At 39.5% G+C, this 18,931-nt stretch overlaps 1 protein-coding gene across 5 annotated transcripts in view; it reads left to right on the plus strand.

The window, feature by feature from the left end:
- GRIA2 (glutamate ionotropic receptor AMPA type subunit 2) overlaps positions 1-18,931 on the plus strand; it is a 168,598-nt gene that overhangs the window by 104,372 nt on the left and 45,295 nt on the right. For all 5 annotated transcript variants that reach the window (XR_014470322.1, XM_083172434.1, XM_083172442.1 and 2 more), the window contains exons 6-9: positions 5,094-5,255; positions 12,225-12,392; positions 13,839-13,943; positions 15,213-15,323. Coding sequence is in view for 4 of the 5 variants with exons in the window: in XM_083172434.1 (XP_083028560.1) it covers positions 5,094-5,255; positions 12,225-12,392; positions 13,839-13,943; positions 15,213-15,323 (546 nt within the window). In the remaining variant the exon portion in view is untranslated. The remainder of the gene's footprint in view (positions 1-5,093; positions 5,256-12,224; positions 12,393-13,838; positions 13,944-15,212; positions 15,324-18,931) is intronic.

The following is an 18,931-nucleotide window of genomic DNA, read 5'->3' on the forward strand; positions in this document are numbered from 1 at the left end:
TCTGTCGGCTGCCTTTGACACTGTTGACCACCCTCTCCTGCTCAACACCCTCCGCTCCTTTGGCATCACTGGCACGGTCTTCTCCTGGTTCACCTCATACCTCTCCGATCGCTCCTTCTCTGTCTCCACTCCGAGCTCCTCCTCTCCTACTACCCCCCAGCCAGTCGGTGTTCCCCAAGGGTCAGTCCTTGGCCCTCTCCTCTTCTCCCTCTACACCACCTCTCTGGGCACCCTCATCAGCTCCTATGGTTTTCATTACCACCTTTATGCTGATGATACCCTAATCTATCTCTCCTCCCTCGACTTATCCCCATCACTTCTGTCCAAGGTCTCCGAATGCCTCACGGCCATCTCAGCCTGGATGACCCAACGCTTCCTGAAACTAAACATGGCTAAAACTGAACTTCTAATCTTCCATCCCCCGAACATCCCCTCTTCTCCCACTATCTCCATCAGCATTGGTGAAACCGAGATCACGTCCACCGACCAAACGCGCTGCCTCGGTGTCATCATTGACTCCTCCCTCTCTTTCACCCCCCACATTCGTGCTCTCTCACAGTCTTGCCGCTTTCACCTACGCAACATCTCACGCATCAGACCATTCCTCTCCACTGACGCGACCAAAATTCTCATTCACTCTCTTGTCATCTCCCGCCTTGACTACTGCAACATCCTTCTCTCTGGGCTACCTCTCACCCGCCTCGCACCTCTCCAATCCATTCTTAACGCTGCTGCTAGGCTCATCTTCCTCTCCCGCCGCTCTACCTCCGCCTCCCCCCTCTGTTTATCTCTTCACTGGCTCCCCATTCTTTTCCGAGTTCTCTTTAAACTCCTCACCACCACCTACAAGGCTCTCTCCTCCTCCACAGCTCCCTACCTCTCTTCACTGATCTCTATCCACACTCCCTCCCGTCCTCTTCGCTCCATCGCTGACCGCCGACTGACCTCTCACCTAATCACCTCCTTCCACTCCCGTGTCCAAGATTTCTCTCGCGCTGCCCCCCTGCACTGGAACAACCTCCCGCCACCCATCAGGCTATCTGATTCCCTTACCTCCTTCAAGCGCTCCCTCAAAACCCACTTTTTTCGACTAGCCTATCCCTCCTCCTAACCTCTTTTGATCCTCCTATCCTGCCTCCGTTCCCCTCCGTTCCTACTTATCCTATTGTATTTCGTTCGTCCACCCACCTATTTTTAGTATGTTAACTCTTATGAGCAGGGCCCTCCTTCCTCACGTACTCACCCTACCTCATTACCTCACCTGTGCTCCTGTCCTGTTCTTCCCTTCCTCTGCTTCATCTTCGGTCTCCTTGACTATTTTGACACCTACTTCTGAACTGATGCTGATTTTAGTTCTACCAGCTATACCCCTATTTATACTGTATCTTTCTACACACCCTGTACGTTACCTTTTTTTTTTTTTTTGCTATGTACGGCGCTGCGGACACTTTGTGGCGCCTTATAAATAAACGTACTACTACCTGTACTACTACTACTATAGGAAAAACGTGCCTCCTGCATGCATCACAGATCTGAGTCCTTAGCCCAAAGAACCAGCAATCGCGATGTTCACAGCCCTCAGATATCTGCATAAGCCAAAGCAATTCCTTGCTCAGGACCATGAAGTTTGCATGCGAAGACACTGATCCAAGGCTCTGCAAGCCTACAAAATGGGAGCGACGCATCCCCATTGTAGAACAGTACCCCTCACACCCACAAAGGTTAAGGAGGGATTATAAAGGATTAACCTGGACTCATTCTGCGTAAACCCACAAACATCGGAGATGTTCGCAAACCATCTAGTTTCCATACATCTCTGAATCAGGCCCAAAGTCCATAATTATCATTGGTTGGCACCAAGTAGTTAGACTCCCACTGTTCATAGATTGGTGCATCTTCTGGTGCAAAGTCAATTTTATAAATCCATCTACAGTTGGAACATCAGTGAAGGGGACAGCGCTTGTCTTTTCAGGATGCCAAATGTCTTTGGTCAGAGTCCAGGATCTTGCCTTTATTCCAGCTTGCGTTCAGAGAAGACATATGTTCCTGTAGATTGTACTCAACACATGCATTAGACATGACTCACTTAACATTTGATAAACATCAGAGGCCAATTAAGAATTTAAAACACATTTGAATTGTAAATAGTGCAGTTTACACATACTGTATCAGTTCCGATATATACCTTATAGTTTACATACTCTATAATTTAGCATCACCCTTCAATACTTTTTATGTGGTTATTTCTCATAAATGCCTTGTGAATTAGTTGTGCACAATAGTTGTTATACTGTTACTGTGATTAAATAGGTGTATTACATACAGTAGTGTAGTTTAAATAGGCTTGTCCGTATCATAAAATTATATAAAATAATTATGCAAAATAAGTTGGTTGATTAAACGATTTCATCTTTAAAACAGTATAAAATGTGACGCACATTTCAGTCCTTGAAAATCAATGCCCAAAGACTTAACTTGTACATATGGAAAACAGTTGACAATTTTTTTATATAAAAAAATGAGCCTTATTAACAGTCACAGCATTGATTATACGCAATGTATTTTCCATTTCCACATTTTTGCCTATAAAGCAATTCTGCCAAAGGTAAACAGAACAGTACAATACAGCAGCATGTGTACTAAGGGGGCGATTTAGGTTTGAATTCGCTCCCCCGGCTGATGAAGCGGGTTTGAGTAAGCGCATGTGCAAACCCCGGGAGCGAATGCTTTCAGCGAGTTTCACACTCGCCGGGGTATTCGCAACAGGATGAGCAGGAAGGGGAGGGCTATGGGGCAGTCGCAAGGGAACCGCCCAGTGTTTTATTGGCGTACCCACAGCATCGGTGGGCATGCCCGTGGAAATGCATGGGCATGGCGGGCGGCTGCTGAAGTCACATGAAGTCAGTGCCCACCCCCAATTCGGCGTATAACAGGCATCTGAAAAGTAAGTATAGACTTTTCAGAACGAAGGCTGGAGAAATCATTTGATTGTGAGCGACTATCGAATGATTTCTCCTCTGTGCGTTCACATGTGAGTGGATGTGTAAGCGTACAGATCCGCTCGCATGCCAGTGATTCGCTCTGCGGAGGGGGCATACATACGGCATTTACCTGCTCACTAGACTGTGAATATACGCTGCCTAGCGAGCTGGTCTGAATCGGCCCTATGTGCATTTTAAAAAAGTGCAGAGTAGGTGCAGATAAAGCAAAATGATTGAAATCAGGGGTTGAGAGTCTACATTTTTTTTATTTCCACTACATTTTCTACTCCACTTAGCATGGTTCTCTCACCTTCACAATTAAGCCATTATAGGGGAAGTACTAGGATTTGGATGGACTTTTGATGCACTTTAAATAAGTGTTGGGCTGATCCAAAGTTGAAAGCAAAGCAAATAAAGAAGCAACTGTGCACCATGGGCCTAATTCAGAGTTGTACACAAACCTGATGTTTTTGCAGTTGAGTGACTATTGGCAATTTGCGCATGTGCCCTGATGGTCTTGTCATGGCAGTCGGAGAGGATTGATTCTCAGTGTGATTTACAGACCGGCAACGTTCATGCATGGCAACAGTCGTGACTCAAAAACAGGGTTGTCACCACCATTTTTGGGACATGTCTGTGACTCCAATCCCGTATACAGCTGCAATGGCTGCTCTAGCATCTTCCTTACAGCAGCCATGCTGCGCGACCATAGAATTACTCAGAACCTTGATAATCAACTGATAATTAATTATTGAGGTACTAAACAATCAGTAATCAGTAATAATATCTGATATTAACTGCTTTCATTTCTCTGCACTTTTTCTGATTCCCTTTCTTGACATAAGCTTTCCAAGGTGTAAATTTGTTCTTTTTCCCCCATTTCTGAATGAGAACCTAAATCTGTGTCAAAAATATACCCCAGTATCCAGACTGCTGTTGTTGCTTTATTTATATTCAACTATTTAGCAAATCTAGCCAGACATTAATGAATGTCTGCGATTCATAGATTTTTTATTGAATAGAATATCTTGCCAAAATTTGTCATAATGATTTATTGGTTAGTCTACTGGCATAGATTGTGTACTGGAGATGAGACAGATATACTGTATACACTACAATTTGTGTCCACTGACTGTCTAATACTAGACACATGTTGTTTTGAATTAACACTGATAAATTGGAAAGAAATATAAATCAAATCTTGAAACACAAAGTATTTTATATAGCCATGATAAGATAAATGGACATTGATCTGATAAAAGCCAGCAATGTGCTATGCAGTCAGCATACTGTATAGCACAAACTGTAATTGCATTCTCTACATCTTGTATATTATCTGCCGGGCAGTGTCTATATGCATCAGCCAGTAGAGTGCTCTGGCATCTGGTAAAGTATGATACAAACCTATACAATCAGGCTGTGGGCTAATTCCTGATAGTTGCCTGCTTTCTCATTGCCGAAAGAATTTTGAATGACAGACACAAAACAGCCATGCTTTATTCAGTTTCAGTCACGAATAAAATTTGGATCCTTAACCAGTTTCCATATCTGTTGGCCGTCAAAAATGTCTGCCTTTAATTTTTCAATACTAAGAGATGGAAATGGTTAACAAATATGGGGGTAATCAATCCGGTATTCCGACTTTTGGAACGTCCCGACAGTCGAAATCCCAGGCCGTTTTCGGTTCTTCCAACAGTAACTCAACAGCCGGAATTCAATGTTCCGACTGTTGAGTGTTGGAAAGACCGTGGTGAAAAACACAGCCGTTTTGTAAAAAAAAACAGCCATGGATTCGACATCTACGGCCGTTTCCGTCAATACAAACTCGCCTCCACAGGGAGGTGGGTCTGTAGCAGAAGAGTTCCTGTCAATTAAGGGCTCATGAATGATGTTGTCTTCTCCTATAGTTATAACTTATATATTATAATAGTATATATATAAAACTTTGTTACACGTGGCTAAATTTCCTCTAGTAAAAACTGTTTCAGAAAACCAAGTCATGTTTAATAGCATTTGGATAGGTTCTCGAGAGGTCCTCTTTGCTTATAAAAATTCTACATACTCAAAAGCATTATGAGAATGAAAGTTAATTATTATTTTTTTTTAATCCAGGGCTTTACAGATGGAGATCTAGCAAAAATTCAGTTTGGAGGAGCTAACGTGTCAGGATTTCAGATCGTTGACTACGATGATCCAGCAGTTTCCAAATTTATACAACGTTGGTCAACACTAGAGGAGAAGGAATACCCTGGAGCTCACACTTCCACAATTAAGGTAACACATAAACATATTTTTTCTTCTATGATAATTGATGTTTCATGTTTATTTAGATTACATACATGGGGCCAGATTCTCTAAGCTTCAAAAGTGATAAAATTGAGAGTGATAAACAGCCAGCCAATCAGCTCCTGTCTGACATTTTTCAAACACAGTATGTGACATGGCAGGTAGAAGCTGATTGGCTGGCTGTTTATCACTCTCCATTTTATCACTTTTGAAGCTTAGAGAATCTGGCCTTCAGTCTGTGAGGTCCTACATAATATGCTGAATGGAAAAAAATATTTGTGGAGTTTTCTTTACCCTGTTTTTATGTACCAGGAGCCATGCAGTATGTATGTTTAGTCTATAGCAGATCTAACGTGAGATTTTTGTCTTTCAATGTCAGATGTCTACAGTTCTAGAGTGCCACCACAATTACAGCATACTGTATGCAAAAATATGTTTTCCAGAGTTTTAGCTTTCACAGTGCAGTGCCATATTTCTGAAGGTAGATCTGGAAAGATGGCGACAAAGTGGAGGAAGAGCCCTTATGCCAGCACAAAGCCCTGCACCCATTGTAAATACACCTATGTCACCACAATTGTGAGATGCCACAGTAAAACAGTATGGAGCCTGTAAGGGAACAGACAACTTTCTAGCAATACACAATAAAACACAGGTATGGGCCTCCAAACACCTACTCTGGTGATCCACGGAACCCGTGTGATAAATTTAGACACACGGTCCCAGGGAAATCAACCAAAGCGGGTGAGAAGGACCAGCTAATCGGGCGCACAGCAACCGATTGTATCAATTAATCAAATCGAAATGATTTTTAAAAAGAAGAAAAGAGTGTAACTTGCTGCTCTCAATTAAGGCTCTCTGTAAACCTTAATAAAGTTGAATACAAAAAACAGATAGAATATTTTTCTAGAGAGCGCATGAAACACTGCAAAATTTAATCGTATAAAAATATATAAATTTATTTAATCATAAATAAAAAATATATTCACATTACATAAAACATGCAATTTAAACACTGATCATTTAGAACCAATAAAAGAGTAGTAATAATTTCCTTTAGGAAAGAAGCGTGTCCTTTTGCCAATAGCTGTCAGAACACTGGCAGTTGTGTGTTCAAATGGCAATTTTGTTAATCAGAATATTTGTAACCACTTGTTTAATCTGTAGCCAATTGTGGCATAATAGACGATTGGAATATACAGAGTCCAGCGATTGCCAGTAATATGGATAGTGCAATTGGTCCGTGGCTTGGACTTAATTTGTATGGAAAGTCAGTGGTAAAACATGCAAAGTTATTTAGCCACCCGTAGACTACTCACTCGCTCAGTCGGCATAAGGTTAATATATAGTGGTGTTTGTAGTAGAAACAGCTGCCTTCAGGTTACTGGCCGCATGAAGGATTTCCACGACCTGACCACAGCAACGAGACCTGCTCGCTGTGTCAGGGAGCCGACCGCCTTCAGACGGACGCTGCGGGGGAACAGTTGTAATAGCTGTTGATATCTACCTCAGCTCCCGACGGGTCTTTTAACAGCTTGCGCTGCACTCCGTTTCCAGCGAGAGTGTGCAGACCTCAGTGTCGCTTGGAGACAATGCTTCCTGTGAGCGCAGTGAGATACGGGTGGGCGCAGGACACGGATCAATAAACGGACATCAAAGGCATCAATGGCAGAGGGGAGTCTTGACGCGTTTCTCCGTCGTATAGACTTGACGGTTTCCTCAGAAGATACTCCCACTGCTACGCTGTGGTTATTTAAATGGTTATTCACCAATCAGGATGGCACAGCTAAAAGGATCACCTATATTGCATTTGTAATCAAGGCGGTATCAATGTAATCAGACAATATAAACTCATCTATATGTAATTCAATGGCAAGCTTCCTAGCTTAGATAAGAGGGAGAGTAACTTTCTAGCAATGTAGGGCCACTAGTTTCACTCATTACATAATTCTGACAGAATACTGCCTGGTTTACTATTATTTAAGTTTAGATTTTTATTACATTGCTTGGAGTCCACCTAGAAATATGCTTCTTTATTTGAGAACACAACATTGAGAAAACGATATTAAAAGTATAGGATGAACTCAAGAACCTTATTCAGCTCTAGTTGTAGGGCAACATTTTGTTCTTACAATGGGCAAAACCATGTGCAAAATGGTTTTGCCCATTTTGAGAACAAATTTACCCTGCGATCAGGTCTAAATTAGGCAAATAACAGGTGGTCTTCTTAACCTGCACTTTGTCCTAGCGCAGGTTAACATGGCAGCCTGTAACATGGCAGTTAGGAGGTGATTGGCTGGACTTTTTAAATCAGCTTCCTTTTCTCTCTTTATCACCCTTGCATTTATCTCTTGTTAAGGCTTAATACATCTGCCCCATTGAGTCACAAATAACATACACAGATGTTCTAGAGCAATTTGAGTGCAGAGAGACTGTAAAATCATTTGATCATGCTTATATGACATTTGTTCTTACTGTTTGCCTACTTTACATTCCATGCACTGTGATAAGTCTGATTCTCCAGTGGGTGTAAATTATTAAGTGTGTTGTGGATGAGTTCAGGTTCATTTGAGTTGATTTGTCTAAGACCTCATAAACCTGGAGGTGGTTTTGTAAGGAATTGCTGTTTGTTGATTGGTGGAAACATTACCCTGCCCTCTGTGATTATCTGGTTTGTAAGTGATGGGAGCTATTAAATTTTTCATGGTTCAGTTGCCTCTATACTTTTTCTTGAAAGAAACAATATTTACTGTGGTAATTAATGGACTGTAAAATGATAAAACCCAAAGCAGAATACAATTCCCTGTGAGTTGATTTTAGTTTAGTTTTATCTCTGTTGGGTAAATGTTGCATATAGCACATTTGCTAAAAAAAATTTCATTAATATACTGTAGTTAATAAAGTGGCAGTCATATTACACAGTGCTGCAAAGATATTTAATCAAATACAACAAGTATTATAGTTTTCTGATATAGCATTAGAAGTTAAGATATTTGCCACCTACTATAAATGAATGTACAGTATATATATATATATATATATATATATATATATATATATATATATATAGTTTTAAAAGGAAAATATTACCAGCTGATACTCTATATTGCAGTGCCATGTCAGTTCATGTCAGTCACATTGTATTATGGTTCTTCTTTGTAAAATAGGCCTTTGTGCGTTTATATCTGTTGGTGTGGAAACAAATCACAAATTTATTTTCATATCCGTGTTGACTGCATTACTGCCTCCCAGCACTGTGCACAACTAACTATGGGACAGGCTACTGTACACGTCCTAGTTTTCTAAGAACCACAACGATTGACATAAATACTATAATGGAAATTGCTTCCATTTATACAATATTTATTGAGAGAGAATTATTGGCAAAATGACATTAGTGGGTTTTGCATAAACAGTTTGCATTTAGTTCTGTGGCGCTAACTGTGAGAGGATGATGGTATTAAAATCTATTTCTTTTTAAAGTAAAATCTTTTCATTAAAAAAAAAAGAACACAAAAGGATTAAAAAAATTAAATGTAGAGAACAAAATATTTTTTATATCTCCATTTTAACTAGAAAAAAAGATGTGTGTTCTGTATTTGACTGTACAGCCATGGTAGCAAAAATATTGTTTTGTTTAAGGAATTTCGTTTACAGTTTAACCCTTTGAGTGCCAAGTGCATTTGTCAAAATAGGTGTCAGAATTGCCAAGCCAACATTTTTATTCATCATAATGAAAATATAATGAAATAGAATCTTTTTTTACACAACATTTTTTATTTGAATTTCTACAACATTCAGCTTACATACAGTACATAACCTGGTAAATGTGTGTGTATGTGTAGAATGTTTGCTAATGGAGATAGACATAGAGATCATTTACCCTGATTGCAATCACAGGCAATGCTCACAGGCTGTAAGCACATGCCTAGGGCACAATGTGTCACACACATAATATAATCAGCCAGCATGGATTTCTGAAAGACCAATCCTGTCAAACGCATCTACTTGTGTTTCATGAAGAAGTGAGTAGACAGTTTATACAGAGGGTTGGCAGAATGACAGCGGATGTTCATTTCATACGCTGCCTAATATGGGGTTTCATTTATGAGGAAAGACTTTTGGTATTTAAATATAAGGTGGAATTGTAAAGAAAAGTTGCTACATTTTCTTAATGGACTAGATTACAAATAGTGCACAACAGGGGTTAGTAGTGGTGCCATTGCTATTTACTTAGATCCAAAATATAGAAGTTGTATTTCCTTAGTATTTGTATATCGCACACATTTGTATACTGTGGTAAAATAAAGTTCATATGATAAAGTCTATTTATGAAAACTTTTGTCTATATTGGGTAGAGCAAATTTGTGATAAGTTTGCCTAACCTATTGCTGCAGTTTACCTACTACTGTAGCTCACCTTTTTCTGTGCTTGATAAATAGAACACCTGCATGATACTTGTAACACTGGGGTTTATTCTAGTTCATTCTTTCTGACAAAATCCTTCTTAGATGGACAAAACCATGTGCACTGCAGGGGGGCAGATGTAACATGTGCAGAGATAATTAGATTTGGGTGAGTTATTTTGTTTCTATGCAGGGAAAATACTGACTGCATGATTTTACACTTCAATATAGATCTCACTTTGAAGAAAAACCCCACCCAAATCTAATTCTCTCTGCACAAGTTACATCTGCCCCACCCGCAGTGCACATGGTTTTGTCCATCTAAGAAGGATTTTGTCAGAAAGAATGGACTAGAATAACCCCCACTGTATGGTGATTGCAGTGTGCTCTGTACATTATGAGACTGCAGCAGCTGGGTGAGATATTACTGCGTATGTGAAAAGGCTCAGTGATGCCTATGTGCAGTGAATTCTTGCCCATAAAGTCCGAAACCACAGAAGTGCTATTGTAGTACAGATAGCTGAAGTTAATGCTGTCTATGATAGAAAGGAGTCAGAACACACAGTGCATCACAGCTTGCTGCATAAGGGTCTGTGTAAATGCAGAGTAGTCAGTACCCATTTGAACTTCTGGGGGCATGTGCATTATTTACATAGGGAAGAGATGGCACCAGGATGCACTATTGGAAGTAGGCAAACTGGCAGAATCAGTGTGATGGTCTGGACAGTGTTCACTGGGAAACCTTGGGTCCTGGCATTCCTCTGGATGTTACCTACATAAACATAATTGCAGACCAAGTTTATCCTTTCATGGCAGTAGTATTCCCTGATGGCAATGGCATCTTTCAGTAGGATAATGCACCCTGCCACATTGCATAAATTGTTTAGAAATGGTTTAAGGAACATGAACAAAAGTTCAGGATCTGCTGCTAACGTCTTAGTGCCAGATACTACAATACACTTCACTGGTCTTGTGGAGGTTATGCTGCGACGGGTCAGAGTTGTTTTGGTGGCACAAGGGGAACTGACACAATATTAGGCAGGTGGTGTTAATGGTATGGCTGAATTTGCATGTATTGTACAATTGTAATACATTGACAACTGCTATACATACAACCAATCTGTACACCTCAAAATGGCAGGACTTATCTAGAAATTAGCTTCTAGGTGTGGTTTTAGGCAAATTCGGAGCATGGCCAAATTATGTACAGTGTGTAGTGAGGTGGGCCACTGAAACTACTCTTTTGCTATACTTACAAACCCCCTTTTCGTAATCTCTCAACCTACCTATCATGCATATTTTAACTTGCTTCTGTTTTCGGCTTTTTGGTTATTCGTCTGCACTCTCGCAGATAGCAAAGGCTAAAACATAATTTGTTTTTCCATTAAGAATATTACAAGAAATATGGGGTGAAATTTAATAGGATGAGAGATTTGGTAAGAAATCTCCAGTTCTTTAAAAGCGGCAATCATATACACTGTGAAATCAAACTGGTTTTGCTGTGTAAATGATTGACACTTAAAAAAAATGGAGATTTCTTACCAAATCTCTCACTTTCTGAATCTCTCATCCTATTAAATTATACCTGTAGGTATGTGCATGTATAATGTGGAACCACTGCTAGTTAAGTTGCCTCTCCCTAGTTAGAAAAGTAATGTTAGTGTGAAGTTTACAATGCCTGCATGAGTGTAGTATTTGGAAAGCAATGGTATATTTGTGATAACATACCCTCCAACTTAGCCAGTACAGTACCGTTTTTTTAACGGTCTGTACCAGCTAAAAACAATGTACCGATTGTACCAATTTTTAACTGCCAGAGGCAATGGAGTCGCCACTTCTCCATTGTCTCCAGAGTCTGGCTCCTGGGGCCAAAGAATGGAGGAGCGGAGCTTAACAGCATGCACTGTTGCTCCCGTTCCGTGACTGTGGGTGCCGGTTTCTGCTGGTTGCGGGAGTGATGTGTCACATCTGTCCCTGACCACAGAGGGGCTGGGTGGCTGTGACGCTGACTGGGGCTCAAGTGTCTGGTCGTAAGCGTGATGTGTCATCCGCCCACGACCTTAACAGAGGGACTGGGTACCTGGATTGCCTCCCGAGTATATACATTATCTGCAGTGCGTAGCGCAGCTCCTCTCCTCCAGGAACTTCACAGGCTTCCCAGGAACACCCATCAGTAAGCAGTGCCTGCGGTTTTGCTGTGTGTGTGGTAGATGTGGAGGGTGGGGTGTGCCAAAATGCCCAGTGAATATTCGGAAAGGGGGTGTGGCCACGACCACTTTATCCATGGCCACGCCCCCTTCTTGAATGTGTACCGATTTCTGCCCTTAAGATGTTGGAGGGTATGTGATAACTTAATGTGTTACATTCCATTATCAGATATTTATCTGTATCTACTTATATTTAAAGCCCAATTAAACATAAAATACAAGTTGTGTCATAAAAAGGAGATACAGTATGTGTAATATTCACAAAAGTATTGCAGAGTTGTCAGTTTATTTATGTTGGGTATTGTATCATGTTCTCATATTTACCACAATTTACATTATATTTTCAGTATACATCAGCTCTGACATTTGATGCTGTCCAAGTGATGACTGAGGCCTTTCGCAACTTACGGAAACAGAGGGTAGAACTCTCAAGAAGAGGAAATGCTGGTGACTGTTTAGCTAATCCTGCAGTGCCGTGGGGACATGGAGTAGAAATAGAGAGGGCTTTGAAACAGGTAAATGAATAATATATTACTTCTAATACCTGCGAATATATAATATTACTAGTAGCAGAACAAGGCTTGAATTCAAAATCCCGGCAATGGGATCCCAACTATCATATGATCAATAGCATGATCCCACCAACACTCCTTGCAGCCTAACCCCAACTTCTTCCTCCTGCAGATTTACCATAAACCTCCCATCCAGCCTGCAGCCTAAGCCTATCCCCCCCCCCCCGTGCCTAAATCTAACCCCAGCCCCACTACTTACCTCTAAGATGTGGCAGGATTCTGACTGCAGATACTGCTCTTTATCTTATGACTGTTGGGATCTCAACTGCTGGTATTTTGACAGTATTCCTGCCACAATAATGTATTACTATTAAGGTCTAATGTGATAACTAACAACATACTTAGGTAGGCCACGCTTGCTGATTCTGATTCACATCATCTTATAGCCATTACTTTTGCAAGCTAAGTGAAGAATGTCTGACATGTACAGGTGAGTGAAGATGCTTCATTTCCTTTGATTTTAATTGTCATATGCTTCTGCCTACTGTCACTGCTTGTGGTAGAGGTGATTGTCAGCTATTGTGTAATGTAGGACTTTAGGGCAGGAATAGATACCAGAAGTAGCTTGACTGTCTGTACTCAGAAGGGTGTCAACCTTTTGACTGTTGAGCTAGACATTGTCTATCAACTATCCAGATATCTTAGTCATAACACACTACTTTATAGCCTATGGAAGTAACCAAAGTAATATAAACAATCCAAAATACAGTAAATTTTCTGAATCTGATAAGTGGCGTTCTAATCATTGGCGTCTCCAGAGGAGGGCCTGCAGCATAGTCCACAATTCATATTTCTACTAGAAAGGAATCTAGAACACGAGGGCATGAGTATAGATTAGAAGAAAAAAGATTTCATTCAGCTAGTAGAAAGATTTTCTTTACGGTCAGAACAGTCAAACTCTGGAACTCTCTTCCCAGAGAGGTGGTAACGGCTGGCTCATTAAATGCATTCAAGGCAAAGTTTGACAAACATTTACTGGAGAAAAATATCCATGGGTACAAATAAGAAATATAATTTGTCTGTAAAATACCAGAACCTACCAAATCAGCAATGGATATCTATACCAGGTTGAACTAGATGGACTCAAGTCTTTTTTCAGCCTTACCTACTATGTAACTATATATTGGGGAGCCACACCAACTAAAAGTCCTTTTGGAATGACAGTTGGTGTGGCTCACCTATTTGTATTTTAGACTGATCTGCAGCCCCTCCTATGGAGCTGCCACTAGCTCTAATAGCTCTTTATCTGTTCCATTCAAATCAAGGCTAGTTCCATAATAGTAGACTCTTTCATGGGAGAAAAAATTGTAATAATTAATATTTTTATTTATATAGAACTTTTCATCAATAAGACCCAATTCCTCACTTCTCATATTTTTTTTTCAATAGGTCCAAGTAGATGGATTGACTGGAAACATTAAATTTGACCAGAATGGTAAAAGAGTTAATTATACAATTAACATCATGGAACTGAAAAGCAATGGTCCTCGTAAGGTAACTTACTTTGGTTTATTACTAGTTTATCTTTCATTGTATCACTAATGCATAATGTATGCTTTAAAGAATAGCTTAGTTCTTATTGGTGAAACTTGCTAGATTTTCTAAACTGTGATGTTGGCTGCAAAGTAATGAGGAACAAGTGCATTCTTATTGTTTATATGACTGAATTAGTTTTTGTTGTGAGTTGTTGGCTTATTTCTTGTGTTCTTTTTTGCATAAGTAGCTAAAGACATGGGTGGAAAGGAAATAAAGTGTAAAATATTTATGGGATATTTGTGCTCACACTGTACATTTCCTTGCACTCAAAGGGGGGAATTCAGTTGTTTATAGCGCGGCTGTTCGTAATGGGCACCCCAATACTAGATTGCGTAGATGCAAAAAACAACAATTCTTAAATCAATTCAATAATGTCATTAAAACTTCTATTAACGTATTTCTTAAAATATTGGTAATGGGCCCCTGTCAGAGCTATTCATTTTTGTCTGATGACGGACCTGAGTGCAAGATTTCTAGTTGCTGCCTCTTGAGGTGGCGGGCAGAAAACTGCTGTTTGATCATACTAAACAGGACCTTGGACTGGTTTAGCCACATTAACCCCATGCATGTGGGTGTAAAAACTCAATAAGTAATGCATTCACTTCCGTTGGCAGGAACAGTTGAATGCAGTAGCTCTGATGGGCACTGATTACTTATCACTGATGAAAATACAATTGAATTCCATCCTTGGAGCCTGTGTAACAAAAATTGTTCGGAAGCTGTGAACTCTCCTCATCTCCACATATTGCAGCCATCTGGAATGCTTTTTTGTAGGGGTATTTATTAAAGGCTATGCGGCAGGATGGAGGCTTCTCTAAAAGAGAAATGTGTTGAATGAGCTTGGTAAATGGGGCATTTTTGCTGTCCCCATAGACAGCTATATTAGCTACATTTCAGTCGTTATGTTGGGGTCCAAAGAAAACATCTCCAAATTGTAATACCCACTGATTGCAATTTGTAGTATACTGCTAGGGGTAAATTTACTAAGATGGGATTCTATTTCAGATGGGATGTTGCTATGGGCCACCGATCAGATATTATCTATTATCTTCTAGAAGGTGCTAAATAAATAAGAAGTAGATTCTGATTGGTTGCCCATAGCAACATCCCTTCTGAAATAGAACTCTTATCTTAGTAAATCCCCCCCCCCCCCCCCAGTATGACACTATAAAGTATAAGAATTGTTTGATTTATCAGCTACAATCTGCAATTATTTTAATTTTACAGATCGGGTATTGGAGTGAAGTTGACAAAATGGTGGTTACTATTAGCGATGTATTGTCTGCAAATGATTCCATGGGTCTGGAGAATAAAACCGTCATTGTCACAACTATTTTGGTAAGATTTATTAATCATCTAAAATACATTGTAATGTGTAATCTAGATTTTTTTTTGTAATTACATAGAAAATACTTAAAAAACGTATAAAAAAACATTAAAAAATTATTTTAATACATAAGTACAGGAAGTCTAGTCCAAATTACTGTACATATCAATGTGCTGCAGCCTACTGTCATATGCCCAAGTGATCAGATGGTTAAAATATCTATAATGATTATATTCTAAAATAAATGTAATATATTTATAATCTATACTCTATTCTAGAGTATAGTACATTCCTATGCATCAGGCTTGCTTTTACATAACCTACTGTAGGCTTTGGATTCTCTAAGGAAGCAGAGATTTTCTGAGCAGGCACCCCATCCATCTCTCTTGTAACTTTCTCCCATAACGCCCCAATCTGCAAGCATTATAAATTACATGTGGCCGAAGAGTTATTTTTAGATATACTGTATCAATATTTCTCTCAAAACAGCACAAGTAATTTATTCTCACAGGACTGAAAGAGCTTCTAAAATATTTAAGCCAATTTTCCTGGAATATTGTCTTAAAGGCAATACCACACCAACTACTGTACATCAACAGATAAACAAGGACCTGGCTCTCCAAAACTCTTCACAATATATACATGTATAAAATCCAAATAAAGAGGAATAAAACACGTTTAAACATCAAAAACCCTGCAAATGGCAAAGAATGTATTTGAGAATTAAAATAGCCAATTGAGATGTTCTGTCTAAAGGAGAGACACATGATATTGTCAAGGAAAGGAGCTTGTAAATAGGGGCAAGAGGTAGGAGTAAATCTGGGAAATAGGTACAATTTCGTACCTTGGTAAAACCATAATCTACTATGGAAATGAAGAGCATGTACATTTTATAAAATATTTAATGCAAATGATCTTTATACAAATAAAAGTGATGCAATATACAAGGTACATCAAGAAATGCCAAGCAGCACATATGGTACAAAAATCACATTTTTGTTTGAGGTATTAAGAACTTGGAAAGAGAAAAAGAAGAGAAGATGCAAATAAAAGAGACAGGTTACCTATAAGGGAGAGATAAGATGGAAGTAAATTGGAAGAAGTGAAGTAATCAAGGAAGTAGAGAGAAGCAAGAATTTGTTCTGCTTCAGTCAGTTAGGTCTATTACCATACAAAACCGGTTTATTAAGAGGGCAGAAGAAGAAAGAACATCAACATTGGTATGGACTCTGAGCTAAAAACCAAGGAACTCTATCATCAAAGAGATAATATTTAGAACCTCTCCCTCCCTGTCTCTGAAGAGGCATAAAAGGAAGTTCTCAACCTATTTTCCAGGGCAGAGCTATAGGAGTATCAGAGCAGGGAAGAGCCCAAAGCACCATAATGGATTCCTAGGAGTAAATCAGGGTGAGGGTGTCCTGGAAGGTAGCTGAATCCTTAAAGTCTAGCCTTTAGAATCAAGTAAAAATACCTTATAATTAACAGCTGCCAATGTCAATATATATATAGTTCATCTGCATAAAGAAATGTATGCTCAGCAAACCAGTCCAAACGTTGGGAGGAGAAGGGGAGCGCTAAGACACTGAAATGTCTGCCTTATCTGTGTGGCACAATAGGGATTTCTTGTATTTTGATGTATAAATGTGTCTCTTTACTGTATGTGCAACTTCTGATTCCCATTTCACAGACTATTAAAATAACATGATGGTGAATACGGTATTAAAATAGTTAAAAGTTCTAAGCAGAGTCCAGTATGAAAATGGCAAGCATATCTTTAAGGAAAATTTGTATATTTCCAGAATGACTCATTAAATAAAACTTGGCAATTAAACCATGACAGTGATGTTTAGGCATTTATGCAAGATAATTACATTTGGTGTCATGGGGAATTTCCATATGCTTGTGACTTTTTCAAATTTGTCATGATTTAACATGCAATTATCATGCATAACTGACCTTTATGGCTTTGTATCCTGTGTAAAAATAGAAGGTTGCAATGTGTCATCTGGCCAATACTTGTGGTACAGTATGTGAGTGAAAAGTCTGTGTTGCATTTAAAGGATCCAGTGGAAATATGCTGTCAGTTCCTTAAAAATGTTTGTAAAGGTGGGTACATGCTATGCCAAGCACTAGCAGATCAAATAAACACTCCGATCATTGTGACCCCCATACACATTGAGAAAGGTCAGCTTGTAACTTCTTCTATAGAATCCAGAGATCATCTTATTAAATATTAAACTGCACATACAATGCATCCTCCCAATTCAACCATTGCAGGAACATTTTAAGATTTTTACCAGCTAACACTTCTATATAGACACTAATAACATCATTAGGCCAATCACCCGATATTAGATGGCGGCTCTACGTTTGTATCTGAGTGTACCCACCTACAGACAGGGCAGCATTGGCTACATGTATATTAAAATAGATATTGCATTTGTTGACTAGAAACTTAGTATTTTTTTAGCTACACATACCATATGGCGCAGTGCTGCTTATTTATCTATCCGTATATTTGTGCATTGTGTTGGAGATAAAAATATCTGGGGAAATCCACATAAACCTGGATACTGACACCAAACAGGCCCTTTCTTTGAATAAACCCATGATCTCAGTCCCAGTGTTCAACACAGTCCAGAAAATTTAGAACACCCCCCCCCCTCCCAAAAAAAAAAAAAACCCCACAGAATCCAACAGTCACCAAGAAGAGCTTGATCCAAATGACAAATAGAAAAATATAGTATATCTATGCAATGGTTCAAAATGGGAATCGTGCCAATTGTTACTCAAGGCCCTATTTTAGTATTTTAGTTCACGCCTTCTGGCAAATTCCTTCTTAGATGGACAAAACCATGTGCACTGCAGGGGGGGCAGGTGTAAAATGTGCAGAGAGAATTAGATTTGGGTGAGTTATTTTGTTTCTGTGCAGGGAAAATACTGGCTGCTTTATTTTTCCACTGCAATATAGATCTCACTTTGAAGTAAAACCCCACCCAAATCTAATTCTCTCTGCACAAGTTACATCTGCCCCACCTGCAGTGCACATGGTTTTGTCCATCTAAGATGGAATTTGCCAGAAGGAGTAAATCAGAATAAGGCCCTTAGTGCTCTTTGAAGTAAAACCCCACACAAATCTAATTCTATCTGCACAAGTTACATCTGCCCCACCTGCAGTGCACATGGTTTTGTCCATCTAAGATGGAATTTGCCAGAAGGAGTAAATCAGAATAAGGCCCTTAGTGCTCTTTGAAGATCTGTTTTCAGAACCACAAAGGCACAAAACTTTGAAATGATGGTACTTGTTTCCTAGAACGGCCACAATCGTGAGTGATCGTGGCTCTTAATTAAGGGACACGATCCTCACGATGTGGCCGATTTTTTACAATTTTTTCACTTTGAATGACAAAAATCGAGTCAATCGGTCGGTCGCGACCAATTAAAATCGGCCGCGATGCGACCGACCGATTCACCCGATTTTTACATAGACTTCAATGTTAAAAAATCTTTTAACATTGAAATCGGGAGGATCGCGTTGGTCTTGTGCCATTATAATGGCACAAGATTAGATGGACTTGATTAAGTCCATCTTACATAGGGAAAAATGATAAAAAAGGTG

Source organism: Crinia signifera, chromosome 1 (assembly GCF_055691185.1).
Source record: "Crinia signifera chromosome 1, ASM5569118v1, whole genome shotgun sequence".
Classification (NCBI taxonomy): Eukaryota; Metazoa; Chordata; class Amphibia; order Anura; family Myobatrachidae; genus Crinia; species Crinia signifera.